At 47.0% G+C, this 15,904-nt stretch overlaps 2 protein-coding genes across 2 annotated transcripts; both read left to right on the forward strand.

Annotated features, from left to right (window-relative positions):
• Window positions 1–4,166: 4,166 nt before the first annotated feature.
• Window positions 4,167–5,597, forward strand: ISF_09575 (FluG domain-containing protein; the record flags this gene model as incomplete). Its single annotated transcript, XM_018853176.1, has 5 exons — window positions 4,167–4,399; window positions 4,456–4,571; window positions 4,626–4,666; window positions 4,722–5,218; window positions 5,279–5,597. The coding sequence occupies 5 exons, from the start codon at window positions 4,167–4,169 to the stop codon at window positions 5,595–5,597; spliced, it is 1,206 nt and encodes a 401-aa protein (XP_018699624.1).
• Window positions 5,598–5,635: 38 nt separating this feature from the next.
• On the forward strand, window positions 5,636–6,786 carry ISF_09576 (FluG domain-containing protein; the record flags this gene model as incomplete). The annotated part of the gene is made up of 2 exons (XM_018853177.1): window positions 5,636–5,642; window positions 5,696–6,786. The coding sequence occupies 2 exons, from the start codon at window positions 5,636–5,638 to the stop codon at window positions 6,784–6,786; spliced, it is 1,098 nt and encodes a 365-aa protein (XP_018699625.1).
• Window positions 6,787–15,904: the final 9,118 nt, after the last annotated feature.

Raw genomic sequence — 15,904 nt, forward strand, 5'->3', positions numbered from 1 at the left:
TGACATTGATGATATCGCCGGTCGATTTTGTGCTGCGAGCTTGACCAGACAGTTTGATCGACTTGTGATAAAGCTTCACCTTGAGTGCTGTCTCAACATGGGTTGCGACAGTGATCGTTTGACATAGTTTCTTTTGAAAAGCCTAATAAAAAGATTAGCCTTAGGCTAGAATGTATCAGAATAACAGCGGCTCTGAATACTGACCACTGTCTTCAGGAACGACACTAAAAACATTATGAAAGCCCAAAACGCGCCCCGGGTATACGGCTGCGGATCTCCCGTAGTTCTGGAAGCTACCCATTGGATGAGATTTTGGAGAGCGAGCGGCTGAAAAACCCAAAATATGTTGTTGAGGAACTCTGTGATGCCACAAATGGCGAATTCGGCACCGTACGACCTGGCTAAAGCGATCCAAATCGATGGCATTTTACTATTCTTCTCCTCCCGAACCCAAGCGGCCTCAAGTCTATGGTAACACGTATTCGAGGTGTCGTCTAGGTGGAGAGCAGGCAAGTTCTTGACTGTGATGATGTTGCTGTATCCAAAGGTCATGAATGGCGACAGCCATGTAAACATTAAAGCAGAGAAGATATTTGCAAATTCCAAAGGGCTTCTGCCACTGTCACCTTCAAAGCGCGGTTTCAGTAGTAGCTCAGCCACAATGAACTGAAGAAACAGCTCCACTGCTCCAAGCGCCCATGCTGTGCAATGGAAGATGAACTCTGACGAGCGAGGTCCAACTGCTGGATCCAGAGCAAGCGTGATAGCTTTGAAGGTATACACGAGCACAAAAAAAAGCCAGTATGTCAAAACGACGGCGTTTTCGCACAAAGAGCGGAAGTTTTCGAGCCAATGCGCCCAGAGGATGACGAACAGGGATGTCGATACTGCGACGAGTGACCAAAATGACACATCCTGAAGGAAATGCTCTGGCTCTCTAAGAGCCGCGTTGATCGTTTGAGTGACCGTCAGTCCGAAGACTGCGGCAACAGTGACCTTGGTGTCGCTCTTGGTTAGCCAAATTCTCTCCAGTCTCGCGTCCACGGCCGCTGGGGGAACCAGCATACCAATTTTGCAGCAAAATGCCACTTTCCAACCAGGGCTTTACCGACAATGCCACGCCTTAGGAGGTAGGTGACGGCGCCGAGGCCGCAGATAATGGCACATATCGATACGATGCCAATTGCACCGTCGACGAAGCATGGTGTCAGGTAGAAAGCATTGCCACTCAGGGGTCCCCAGCCTTCGGGCGAGACGCAGAATGGTTGGCGATACGAGGAGCTGGAGCTAGGGCTAGAGCTGGAGCTAGAGCTGAAGCTTGAGCTGGAGTTGCATGTGAGGCTGGACGACAGCGGAATGGGGAGGAGGCCTGGCAGGGGCGTGAACCCAACGGTGTTATTGCCGAGCAGCACTTGCTCCATGCCGGGTTATTGTCGAAAACGCTGGACGTGAGCGGGAACGAGGAGTGACAAGATGATGAAGTTGGACGAGTGTGACTGGAAAGCATGTACCGTAAGGACGACATGTGCCGCGAGGAGGCATGGAAGGTAAATGTTGCCAGGGTTGACTGCGATTGAGGCTTACTAATCCAGTCGTTGCCAGACGCATTCTAGCGTCCGCTAATAACCGTTCCGCTTTCCTTCCGAGTGTCACCCCGCTGTTGATTCCTTTGAAATGGCGAACGAGGAATCGAACACATAACTATGTCTGCCACCTGGCTTGCCTAAGCGTCAAAGCCTCCTGTCTTCGACCAATTAGAGCTGCATGGTCACTCCACACGCCAGTGACAGTGCAGTAGCATACGGAGTAAACAGACTGCAGCCAGAACTCAGCATCAGGGCCTTATTACCGCCCGCTGCTGGAAGGCCACCCCGGTACTGTAAGGCCACCCACTACTGCAAGGCCACCCACCACCCACTAACGTCGGCCACCCACTTGTGAGCCACACCCACTTTTGAGCCACCTAACCTCTTCCTTTTTAACGATAAACCTACATTATTAGAATCACGTTTTTTAACGCCTAAAAAATCTAATAATTATTATTTTTTTTACTATTATATTATTATAAGTTAATATACTAAATAAAACCTTTAAAATACTATTAAAGACGTAATTAGTAGTATAAGTATATAAAAGGAAGTAAATTACTAGTCTATACTTTAGAGAATACTATAGTATTATATTAAAAGTATAATATTATAGAAAGAGGCTTTTAAGCTATTATAATAGCTTTAAGTTACTTAAGAATTATATTTTATTTCTTAGATCCTAATTTAGGATTATCTTAGTAACCCCCCTACTTACTAGTAAGTCTAGAAGATTATTTTAAGTCTCTACTAAGCTAATAGTAATAATTATAATATTAGAATTAACTAGTTCTAAGGCTTTTTAAAGTATAATCTAGAGGTTAAAACACTTAGAGGTAAGCACTTTAATTTCTAATATTTAAATAAGGCTTTAACTTATATAATTTTAACTTTCTTTAAACTTCTTAGTATTAAATAGATTATTAATATACTCTTAAGTAATTAATATAATATAAATAAAATAGGGCTTATAATAGGGCTTTAAGAGAATAGTCTAGTACTTAAGTTATTATAGAAGAGAATTACTCTAAAGAGATAGTCTAGCTAGTGTTTTTAAAGTATAATCTTTAAGTGTATTTTAACTATAAAGAAGAAGCTAAATCTATTAGTTCTTTTTAATAGAAAGAATATTTAATAATAATAGTTTCTTATTAAATTAGGAGCCTTTAAAGACTAGTATTTCTAGGGTTCTTTAAAGAGCTAAATAAGTAATACTATTACTATTAATTAACTTAAAAGAATCTTTATCCTTAAGATAAAGCTAATAAAAGCCTCTAAATAAAGACTTTTTATTATTAATAACTATAATAGTTATTATATAAACACCTTCTTATTTGAATATTATTATAATAATATATACTTTCTATTCTAACTAGCTTATAGTTCTTATATTCTTTAACCTCTTAATATAACTATCTTTAGTACTATTAAAAGAGTTTATAAGACTAAGCTTAGAAAACACTCTAATAATAAGAATTCTTTACTAGTTAAAAAGAGGATTTTTCTTAAGTATTATACTATTATAAAAGAGATTAGAATAATAGAAAATAATATTTATTTAGACTAATAAATAGTAAGATTATAGTCTATCTATATAGTATATCTATTAATAAGTAAGCTACTACTTAAAGTACTAAAAATAACACCTCTATAGTTAATAAAAGCGTTTAATAAAGGCTTAAGTATTATTTATAGGTTATTAAACGTTAAAAATAGGTACAGTTTAGCTAGCCTAGTCTATATATTAGTGTTTAAATTATTAATGTTTAGTAGTATAGTAGTAGTTTATAATTAGCACTAGGGAGGGTTTAGTTTAGACCCACTTTAAAAGTTAGGTTTAGGGTTAATAGTATAAGTCTATTAGCTAACTATAGTAGAATAATATAATATAGAAATAAGTGTATTAATAATAAAACTATATTTTAACTAGTATATAACTTAGTTCTTACTATATTTATAGAAGTATTTTAAGAGTACTTAGTAATATAGTTATTATTTATAGTTAACTAAAGATACTATAATATATAATTAATAATATTCTTATTTAAAACTTAGAGTTTTAGGTTCTAATCTATAAACTATATTATATAGTTATATAAAGAGGTCTAAACACTAAGTTACAGTTTTAATATATTTATAAACTAACTAGGAATATTATTTAGAATATATAAGATTACTTTTTAAATGCAAGATGCGCTGCTAGAGCCACCAAATCTGGCGGGTTTTGCCGCCGTTTTTAGCGGCCACAGCAGTGAGGGACTCCCGCTCCAGGCCCACCCCTGTCAGGTACTGTGTACCTCTGGCGGTCTTGCCTACGCAACCGACCCACGCCCTCCCCCCAACCACAGACAGGAAGGAGCCTACTACGTCAATTCTCGTTTTCCGTTGTTGCGTGTTGTCCTATTTTTGTCGCCCACGTATTCTGGTGGCCTTTACCACCAGAATGGCCGGCACCACAGTATATAGAGCGGCGGCGCCCTCGTTTTCGTTCGCTTCTCCTGTCTTCCATCATCCCAAGTTCGTCGTGGCCTCCAACCCAGGCCACCTCCGCACCAGATCAACAGAAACGATCCTTCCACCATGCCAAGCGCTGTCGCCCGCACACACCATGCAAACGCTCCGGACAACCACCACCTCGAGTTCCTCCAGTTTCAAAGAGCCAAGCAGCTTGAAAGAGCACCTAAGCCTGCGCCACTCTCGGCCGAGCAGCATGCTGCGAACCGGGAGTGTCTTAGCACTGTTCGATTCGTGAAGCCCAAGTACTCTGCTGAAACAGAGATCAACGTCTCCGGCATCTTTGGAAGATGGAAACGGTACGCCAAGATCGCCTTCAAGCCCATCTTGGAGCCCGCAGCTAACGTGGGTGCAGCTACTGCGTTGAGAAGGAGGTCGGCGACTGGCGAGCGACGCTTGTGAACCTGACCCGTGCCACTACGATGGACTTTTTCCTCTTCGTCTGCGGAAACTACAACGTCCGGTCGTGGGGTACGTCAGAAGAGTATATTCGCCAATTCCAGCAACTCTACACGACTGTTACAGGCCGTTACATGGATAGAAACGATGCGAAGGAAGTCTACAAGGTATCGAAGCCCTCCGAGCTGGAACACCCAATCATGCCTGTTAACCGCAGCCTAGTACCATCGCAATGTTTTGATCCATCGCTTCAATCTCCGAGCGCCGAACATCGACGGCAAGCCGGTCCTCAATGTCGACAGTCTCCGAGTCATCCTGACATTCAACATCGCGTACGACACGAGTGCATTCAGCCTCGGGCGTCATCGGATCCAGTTGACTGGATGCTACCAGCTCCTATGTTATACTGGGGCCCGACCTGCAGAACTTGTGGATGGCGAGAGAAAAGGTCCGAAGGATGGCTCTCGAGAGATTCTCTTTGGCAAGAGAGTCATACAAGAAGTGGAAAACGATGACAGCGCGGATCAAACGCTAGACAAGCAATCCGTGGAGCTCAACAAGATGCTTCTACAGGAGACAATCAAGAGAGGCCGCCCCAAAGCTCTCTGCTATGAGGACATTCTTTTGATGCTTGTGCGGCACCCTGCTACGGGGAAGGCCGTATTGGCCATGGCCATCAAGTTTATCCACCACAAAGGAGCAGACAACAAGCCAAAGCCGTGTGTTCCATCCCGTATGCCACCTCACTACCGTCTGGTCGACTGCTAATTGCGTGTTAGGACGATTTTTTTCTTCACGCCTACAAGGAAACTAATATTTGACGCGATCATGGTCATCGTGGCACTGGCCCTACATGACCATGCGTTCGATGCGGCTTGCCTAACCGACGCGTATAGTCTCCTCTCGAGGGATGTTTGGGGTCCCCGAGATTGCATGCCAATCCGCTGGAAGAAGGAGAAATTGAAAGTCCCCGTTTTTCGCCGCATCAGCGGTGCAACGCTGTCTGAAGACGAGGCGATGCTCTACTCCAAGCTGAATTATGACATGGGCCGACAGAGCCTCGAATCCGGCCACGAGAAGGAAGGCTTGGACGCCTAGATTTAGATTCGCTCGGAGAGGTGCTTCGAACGCCGCAAATGGTATGTCCGAGCTCACACATGCCACCAAAATCTTTGATGCTAAATCATTCTTACTAGGTGATGCAACGGATTCGGTCCGCGACCAGATGATGCGGCATGAACCTGGATTCAAAACATTTTTCAGTGCGTATCTGAATGAAATTGCCAACTTTGATCTCCAGAACGCCTTCTTGGAGGAGGAAAAGCAAAGCCAACTGTTCCGCATGTTTGCCCACGTAAGCTTGACCCGCGACCCTCGTGCGGTAAGGGATATGGTGCCTGAGAAGGTATGGGCAAATCAGCCGCCCGACCCTGAGATTGTGAAGTGGGAGGAGGAGCGTGCGGTGCTCAAGCAGGGACGGTATCGAGTTGCTGGTAGTGAGCATGAAGACAGGATCCGAGTACTCACAGACGACATCAGAAATAAGAGGACACAGAACGAAAGGAGGGTCGTGAAGGAATATCGCGAATACTATTTCTACAATCGTCCCACCTGGGACATTGAGGCCCAAGCCCGCGGGGAGATGGAAGAGGAATATGAGCAGCCCGCAATAGACCTCACTATACCGGAACGGGCAAGACTAGCCGAAATTCTTTGCTTGCAGCCTGATGGCTGGACAGAGGAGGACCTATTTCAACGCCGAGTTGAAGCCATCGACTTGATGGTAGCTTTATGCGATAAGAAGGAGACTGGCAGAACTAGCCGCACGCAACGTCCAGCCACGGTGGAGGCTTTCATCAAGCAAGAGTCACCTGGAAGCGATACCTTATCTGAGCCGGATCTTGTGCTGGATCCTTTCCCACTTCTCATGGGGCCAACGCAGTGCCCAGACTGCATTGGCGATGAGCAGATGCCGGATGAGGCGCGAAGATTTAAGTATTGCCGTCTGCCTGTGCTCAACGACCATTTTGACGACACGCACCTGGCCCGCCGAGAGGCCGCCGCGCGACGTGGTGAAACCATTTGGTGTGGCCACCCGAAATGCAGACAAGAGAAGTTTGATCACGTGGACCATTTTCGAGTTCATGTTGAGGAAATCCATGGAGTGAGCCTCAGAGATTCGGCCCAAGTCGCAAAAAGGAGACAGCGGCAAGCGGAACGGCTTGAAAAGAAACGCAAAGGACGACAGCAGAAGAAAGCCGCAATGAGGGCCGTTGCTAAGTCGTGATCGAGTTGCTAATTTTTGTTTTATTTAATAATTTCTCATTTAACTATTGGGCGGTACTGTACTACATAATATGCCTTACCAATTAATTGCTCTTATGGTTCGTCCGGGTAAATAAACTTGATGCGTCCTGCTAGCCGGTGAGTTCTGCCTACTGAGTAGGCAGGGCGACAGGTTGCAGGGCAATGCGGGGGCGGGGGGGCGTAATTAAAACACCACCTTGATGAACAAACAGTGGATGCGGCCTAACCTGAGAGTCGCTGATATTGTCAGTTCTCTAAATTGACCTCTCTTGCACATAGTTTGTCGTAGTTGCTCTCGTTACTCATCGATTCTTTTGATCCTTCTTCGTACGCATTCTTCCTCTCATAAAGCAAGCCCGCGAAAGAGGTCGTAGTAGGGTGCAGGGCTACCACAGCCTAGCCGTCCCCCAATGGGGAATGGGGAAGTAGCCGCAAGCGCTAGCCATCCAGCGGAACCCACCGCAGGCTGGGGCTGGGAACAGCGGACAGACCCTGTTGGCTCCATTAAATAGGGTGGAACCTAGTTTCAAAACACAGATCAGCAAAGCCGTCGTTCTGCACTCTTCAAGCTTGCGCCGGCGCTTAGCTCAATGCAAATTCTTGTTTTGAAGACAAGGAGGCTCCTCAAAAGAGACTTTACCAGTAATACTGCGTCTCGACGTCTGTATACCTGTCTACAGCAGACAGAGTGCTGAAAACAGACTTTACCAGTAGCATTGTGACTCGGCGTCTGTTTACCAGTCTACGGCGGACAGAGTAGACTTCTTTCTACCAGTAATATCGCGTCTCTACGTCTGTTTACCGGTCTACAGCCGACAGAGTGCAGAAAAGGGACTGCTTTTGACCAGTAATAACACGTCTCCGCGTCTGTTTACCAGTAAAATAGCACCCCAACCTGACTTTACCAGTCTACTTCGCTCACAGTGTTGACGAGAAACTGATCTCTACCAGTAAAATAGCACCCCTACCTGACTTTACCAGTCTAAATCAATAGGGCTGACAAGAATTGAGGCTGTTTTCCAATTTTTCTATGGTTTTGGTCCTTCTTTGCTAATAATAGCATGAGAAGTATCAAAATATCCCCCACCTTCTATTTTTCGTATCGTATGAAGAAGGTGGTAACATAGAGTACCGCGATGGACGGTTGGAGACTTGGGGGTGACGAGCGGGCGGCGAACCATACAAAAATAAATTGAGTTCATGATCGATACATACAGTATTGACTACGTGACTGTAAAGGCTCAGACCGAATGGGATGACAGAACATTCAGTGTTGAACCCGTATTCATGAGTTCCGTTCCCGATGATTTGGACTGTATGACGACGATTGCTTGGCTTATTTGTTGACCAGTGGCCTATGGTGAAGAGCGACTGGCAAAACGTACCTAGATAAATTGAATAAAATCGGCACGACGGCTCAATGAGTACATTGTCCGATCGGTTTCGCTTATGCGGTGCACCCCGAATTGTCTTTCACTGGGAGTGGCGCTATGCCTAGCGATAATTCGCAGAAATATGTCCTAATAGTTTGATTACTTGAAGAATCTTAAAAAAAATCAACGATTTCTCTTTCGATTTTACTTTCCTGGTATTCATGGATAGATCAAGAAGTAAACAGCAGGCACGAAAATAGCACTTTATTATCCTCTATTTATTACATGGCCACCTCGGTTGCAGGGTTTGATAAACCATATTGCGGTTTCGGCTGCATCACATAAAAATGTAATGTAGATGGAAATGATGTTGCCATGCCATTTTTCAGCCTCTTCTCCTCGTCGCTCATTATTGTCACTCGATCTATATATTGCTTGAGCCCCTGTCCTGAATTTGGCTAAAATCCTCGGGCGTCCGCCTAATAGCTCGAGGATAGACCGTTTCCTGGAGCAATCAGCGTCACTTTCTGTAAATGGCTTTATAAAAGAAATATCGAGCGTACCATGTTGATGCGTGTTGGAAAATGACAATCCTTCGTTGAGCAGTAGTCGTAGTGCCGATGTTGTCGGCGCACTGCTACGTAAAAGTCGGCGCCGTAACGGCGGCTTAGTTCATCGCATCTCCTCATCAAGCGATATGTCGCTCTGGCAAAGTTCTCGCCTGTTCTATCACGTCGCAATTGCGTAGTTGTCATTTTAAGAGTTTGGTGTAGGACTGCGTTAATTCGGTTGGGAAATACTGGGATGTTAGAGCTATTATAAGTTGCTTGATGCTGTTCTTGCCTTGGCACAGGAAACGCTACCACCAGCTCTAAACAGTTTTTGGTCCAACAACCGCCATGAAGGAATAGGTATGTTCCACAGAGCTGCGAACTGGTAGCTGTCCGCAGTTATCAGATCTAGTCCGCCTTACTAAAGCGGAAGAGCCAAGCGCCTGTGGCTGACCCGGCCTTAGCTGAAGATTGGCCTTACACCCCCTGATCACAACAAGCAAATTCGGCGGCACCGATGCGCCACGGCGCTTGCCATGGGCTCGCCTTTGCCAGAGCTAACGCCAAGTTCACTTGCGCCCGATTTGTAGTTTCTCCAGCCAGTGCTGAGCATATCATTGGTAAGTACTGACAGTGGTACTCATCTGCGGAAGGCACATACGGAAGGGCGCACACGCTGAAAGGCACATATACAGCCAATCGCTCTGATGCATTTGTGGCACATTCGCGACACTAAAATCAGTACCCAGATTCTACGTAGGTAGTAGTCCAACGCAGTACATGTACGAACATATTTTACATAAGAGCATGTAGCTGTAAACAGCAAAAGAGGTAGAGTTCATGATGTGGAAAAAGTAGTCGAATGGGTGGTATAGAAAAGGTAGTCGCAGATGTAGGGAGTGGTGGAGGTAGTGGTGGAGGTAGTGAGTGGTGGAGTAGTGGTGGAGGTAGTGAGTGGTAGAGGTGGTAGATGTAGTGGTAGAGAGAGGTAGTGGTAGAGGTAGTAAACGGAAGAGTTAGTAAGCGGTAGTTGTAGGTGGTGGGTTGACTGCCCAGATGAGCACACCCTTGGTTCCAGTACCGCTACAATTTCCCGGTGTACCCCTACCTCTGCCAATACTAGTACCCACTACAATTTGGCACCTCCACCCCTACTAATACCCCTACCTCTACCCCAACATTTTTACTTTAACTCATCTTGTCACGTCAAGCAATAACAGTACCGTATTGGAGTTCAAAATTATGGTTTATTTAAGAAAGTAGTATTCCCCTTAGCTGACTCAAATGCCCCTGTCTCAGTTGCTTCATACTTTGTGCCGCTTTGGCTAGTGACTCTTGCTCTTGGCTACCCTGTCCTCCTGCATGGTCTCGTAGCCCGTCCAGATTCCTCAGTTCTTCTGCGAACTGTTCCATGCGGTTCGCTGCCGCTGTTAGTTCCGGAGGAAACAAGGTGTGCAATTGGGTCGCGAGATTGCGCAAATCTTGATTAGACATATTGAGATTTCCGCTGCTGTGTGTTAATGGAAAGGCTGAACTGTAATACGAAGGCCGTACTGACATAATTCCTTCGGCTTCGTCTGATAGCGCACCCAGAAGTAACGGATAGTTTCCAGCTAGCTCACTCCACCGTCTGCTCATTCTGATACGATACAGCGTCCGAGATCGAGACGCCTTATCTAGTGGCAGATTTCGCGCGGTCGCATAGCTGTCAATGACAATGCTACTGCACTTTCTTTTCGCGAACAAACCACCTCCCTGACGGAGAAGCCGGATTCTTTCCTGCAAAGTTGACAAGAGTCTTGCCAATAGTACGGAACCAACACGGGACTTAGCCCGCTGCCGGTCGGCGATGACTCCGTCTAAGTGTTGCATAGCGGCTGCAATGCGATGGTCGGTGTGCGAAATGTCCGGGGGCATTGTCGCGGTTATCAACAACGGTACCCAGAAATCGTATACTGTCTCTATATTTTTTGTGAAATCTTCTTTTGCGTCGCTTTTGACCAACCTACTCGCCACTGGACCGATTGCACAAGCCGCAGCTCGGACAATGTCAGCGCTTTGGGCTGTGCTCTCCTCCGTTTGAAAGTTCGACATAGTTTAGAAAATAAAGAAGGAAGCTGATGGGGGCCTTGTTCGATTGCAATGACATGCGGCGTTGTTCGTATTTGAACTCCATTTAAATAAATCGTTTTCGCACCCGACTACTGATAACTGTTGACTGCTCCCTGTTCTCGTGCAGGGACCTGAATCCAGTTTCTAAGGACTTTTTAGTGCATAAATAAACGGAAAACGTGCGGTGGCAGTTCGCTTTTAAAATGAAAGCATTCATCATCAGATGAGTACCCTGTATCTCTGTCCTTGGTGCAATATCCCAATTCTTCCTTTCTTACCTCGTTGAAGAATTCGCCAGATGAATTGTTGGCTCGTATTTCGTGGCCTAGCTGCTACCCATATTTGCGTATGTCAGCCAGCGCAGTTATTACCAAAAGAGGCCTAAGACCTTGGCGCCCAGAATTTTGTGCTGGCACCCATTCGGGCCAGCACTAGTGGGCTATGCTCTTCCAGGTGCTGGTCCGTTAGTGGGTTACAGTGGCTAACCGTTCAGGTCAGCTCTCTATGCTAGAGGACAGCGCTTGGTTACAGTGGCTACGTGGTTAAAGAAAAAAAAGTATGGAAATTGGGAATATGAATATCGATCAGAAGCACGCTTCTCACAGCACAACCACGAGCTACAACCTACACGCCAGCCAGAAGACGAGCCCAAAGATGAGCGGGAGGTCATACCCGTAGACGAGGAGAGGCCAGACGAGGGTCCGCCGGCCGGAGCGGCGGATGGGCTTGAAGACAAAGCAGAGGACAAGCCCTAACATAACCGAGAGCTACCGAAGAAGATGCCGAGGTAGAAGTATTCCATGAGATAGGCCATCATCGTGAGTGTCATGCCTCGTGGACATCCACCAGCGTGGCGCTAAGGACATCCATAGGTGGATATGAATGAGCTGCGCTGTCCTGCCACGTCTAGCAACGGCGGAGGCTGGCCATGCGTGGCTAGCGATTCGGGGGCGCATGGAACCTAACATCGCGTCTTCGCCAGCGCTGCTGTTCTCTCTGTCAGGCGACTACTTTGTCCCGAGACCACCGCCGTAAGTGGACACCGGCACCATCCACGGACTGGAACAGTCCATAGTATGATAGATAATCAGTCGCAGTGGAAGGAAATGGCATGCGTATGGCTTATCTGTACCACATACCCCTCCAACTTCTTGGAAGAGGCCACGTACTGCCACAAGCCGTCACTGGTCACCCGTAAGCCATGGCTCTTCTTCCTCTTGAGCCAATGCAATGGTAGTAACAGCTCGTGCTACCCAATTCAACAAGGCACCGTTTTGTGGAGTGCACAGACAGTAACGTTGTGCTGCTTGCTTTCCTCAACGTTAGTCACACCGGCGCAGTCCTTCTCATTCATTGTTTTATTACGCATGTTGGCTGTTAAAGAACCATTCGGGCACGGGCAGGGGACAACGCTTGAGCGCTATTGTGTTTAACTGCAGCGCTCGCGCAACGTATTACAGCATAACGCACAAGGAAGCATAATCTCTTGAAAATGCCGGAAATCGCTCCAAAAGCTCAGCCCAGCCCGTGAAAGCAAGGAAAACGTCAGCTACACAAGCGGCGAACTGCGCCACAAGCCGACGACGTATCGCATGTCCCCCTGTCGTCTCGCGGCCATACACATGATGAATGAGGTCTGTCAGCGACGATAGCGTGCCTGCAGATATAGATCGTACCATTTAAACTCTCTAGCCTGACATTCTGAAGACCATGCTGGATGTTTACACCGAGATGTGAGCTTGACGACATAATATAGTTACTATTACGAGAGGTGTTGCTGCAAACAAAATTGCTCTGGCATTCAATTATCCCTTGGACGCGTGGCACAGTAGAGAGAATGCCCTGGCAGGAAAATTTTGTAAACTGAAATCAAGATCTGTATTTCCGATTGGAATATCATGTATATAAATATCGAGATTACCTATTTGAAGAACGCGATTCGGGAGTTAGGTATCATTCTGCGTCGCGCTGGTACAGCAATTCGAAACTCCACCTTTCAAGAACAACAAGAATAGCTTTAACCAATCATACAATCTGGGAGCATTTTCTTTTTTTAGTACTAGATTTTGCTCCAGTATACGCGAAATAATTGGCTAGCAGAAGCTCACAGCGCCTTCGTTGAAGGAGCAGTCTGACTCCACACGAGCCACAAACCCATCAACTCACCTAGCGGTGGGTGCGGTGGCCACTTGGAGAATATTTATCTAACCAATCGGCTTTCTGCCACGGAAGCGATATGACACCTCTGGGCGTATATTGACGGCCGCTACTGTACGCTGTCTGATGAAGACACCTTATTTTCATGCGATGGCGCACGAAGGCGTGCAATACGCCTTCTGCTGCACCTACCAGTGAAACCTCCCCCCCCCTGTGCTGCTGCACCTTTTCACCAGTGAAAAATACGCAGGACAACAGGGAGCCTGCCTGCGATGCGCAGATAGAGCAGATCAACGGCGGATAAAAATAGGAGGTGTGCCTCCATACGACAGCGTATGCCCTCATACGAGAGCGTATAAAACTAGGAGGTTGCACCTACCCTTAAGAAGGAGGTGCACCTACCTTTAAGTAGGAGATGCGCCCACCCTCAAAGTAGGAGGTGGGCCTTCATACGACAGCGTATGCCTTCTTGCGACAGCGTATGGAAATGCGCCCACCCCCTTCTGCTGGTCGAACACCCGCTCCCCCTCACGGGCACATCGTTGTGCCCAGCTCAACCAGCCCAACGTTGTGCCTGGCACAACGCCCACTTCCTTTCCAGGCTGGTCAAACACCCACTCCCCTTCACGGGCACAACGTTGTGCCCAGCTCAACGTTGTGCCCAGCCCAATGTTGTGCCCGTGAGGGCGAGCGGGTGTTCGACCAGCAGAAGGGGGGTGGGCGTATTTCCATACGCTGTCGCATGAAGGTATACGCTGTCGTATGAAAGTATACGCTGTCGTATGAAGGCATACGCTGTCGTATGAAGGCACATACGCCCTCTTATGAAGGCAAAACTCCTATTTTCATATGCCCTCTAGAACTTATCATAGGCCAGCTAACCCGCGTCCCCCTTAGAGTCTCTAGGCGCACCTACCGACAAGTGAAAATGACCCCTTGTGCTCTACTGCACCTACCGACTGGTGAAAATGATCCCCTGTGCTCTACTGCACCTACCAACTGGTGAAAGTGACCCCCCTACACTTTACTGCACCTACCGACTGGTGAAAATGATCCCCTGTGCTCTAGTGCACCTACCAACTGGTGAAAGTGACCCCCCTACACTTTACTGCACCTACCGACTGGTGAAAATGACCCCCTGTGCTCTACTGCACCTACCGACTGGTGAAAATGACCCCCTGTGCTCTACTGCACCTACTGACTGGTGAAAGTGACCCCATACTCCACTGCACCTCGGCCAGCCTATTCCCCACTATCGATTCATTCACCAGAGCAAGCCACAGGCGCCTGCGAATCAATTATAGACACTTTCTAGCGTTCAATCGGTCAACTTCGGAGAAATTCCCAAGTACCAGTATCGGTGCTGAGTTGACGCGACTATATTTTCGGTGATTTCTGCGGGAAGCTATCGTTGGACAGCTGTCTCATCTCCTGGTTCGCGCTTGGCTAGAATATCGCCCTGATTGGACGATGATCATCTGCACTTGCTTGTCCTGTGCCACTAGAACCAATCATATCCGTCACCTCTATTCATGATTCATTGTCAGCTAGCTATAGAGCTGTCAGCCAGCCAATCGGCAAGCTGCCGCTGTATCCCTGACGCTGAAAAGGCGTGCAAAGACATGGAAACATAATGTTGGATTCAGGTACTGGTATCTTCACCCTGGCCCCAACCATCACCACTACGTACATCCCAATAGTTCTGCTCCAGTAAAGATCGGGAGAAATGGCTCACTCCGGATGACCCTGGAGATGAAAGCAAACCTATTCCCAAAAATTGGATCCCAAATACCATCATCAGAGAATGGAGTCAACCACTGACAATATAAAGTTTCGCTGGAGCGATGCCAAGCAAAAAACAAGTTAAAACTAAGCCTACATTCAGCCCATTGCCCAATGATGCCAAAGCGCGACAGAACGAGAGAAAATTTCGCCAGGGCTACGTATCGCGTGATGAGAAGATGCGATCAATTAAGCCGCCGCTACGGGGCCGACTTTTATGTCTTAGTGCGCCAACAACATCGGCACTATGACTACTGCTCAACGAACGACAATTGCTTTCCAACTCGTATTGACATGGTAAGTTCTGTCAATGGGAATTCCGTGTAAGAAAATATTAAACCGAATGTGTAGGATAAGACATATCCTCTGCCAATTAGGCGAACACCAAAAGATTTCAAGGAAGATGGAACGTCACCAATGCAAGCCAATGTGACTGGTTAGTGTTGCTTGCTTGCCCTCTAGTGTGTGTGCAGCTGAGGTAGGACTTGCTGAAAGGAGTGGAGATCCCGCTACGCGCGCGGCTGGTGGGCGGCCCCGGGTCAGCAATAGCGGCTCTCATGTGAATTTAGTATCAATAAATATTTGCAAGCGTCATTTTACCTGAGACCGGCCAAGATAGCTACATTAAGATACATGACGAGCAGACAAGTACAGGTATGAATTCGATTTTTCTCCATCACCCTATAAACTGTTCATTTATGCAGCAGGATATTTTCAACTTGCAGCTCAGTCCAGTATGAAAGACAGCTTCATCTGCTCCTCGCTCATGCTGTCGGAACTTTGCTGGTGCACTGGGCAGCTTGGTATGGTGGGCAAACCTGATTGCTGCGCCATAGAATTCACGCTGCACGTCGTATCAATGCTAGACAAAAAGCTTCCGGGCGACGCTCGTGACGATGTTATTTCGATGACTTGATGTTGAATGACATCAGTTTTGCATGGTAATGCTTTGCTTTGGTAAGCTTCGAAGTCGGGAGACTCAAATGAGCAGGAGAGCGGTGGAGATGGGCCAGACCAAGACGTTGGCGGGTGATGTTGCGTCTTGTGAGATGGCGCCGTGTTCAGTAGTGGCAATGCCTGTAGCATGCCTTCTCTTGTGCCGGTTCGGCAGCAATACTCCTCC

This window comes from Cordyceps fumosorosea (genome assembly GCF_001636725.1).
Source record: "Cordyceps fumosorosea ARSEF 2679 chromosome Unknown scaffold_56, whole genome shotgun sequence".
Taxonomy (NCBI): domain Eukaryota; kingdom Fungi; phylum Ascomycota; class Sordariomycetes; order Hypocreales; family Cordycipitaceae; genus Cordyceps; species Cordyceps fumosorosea.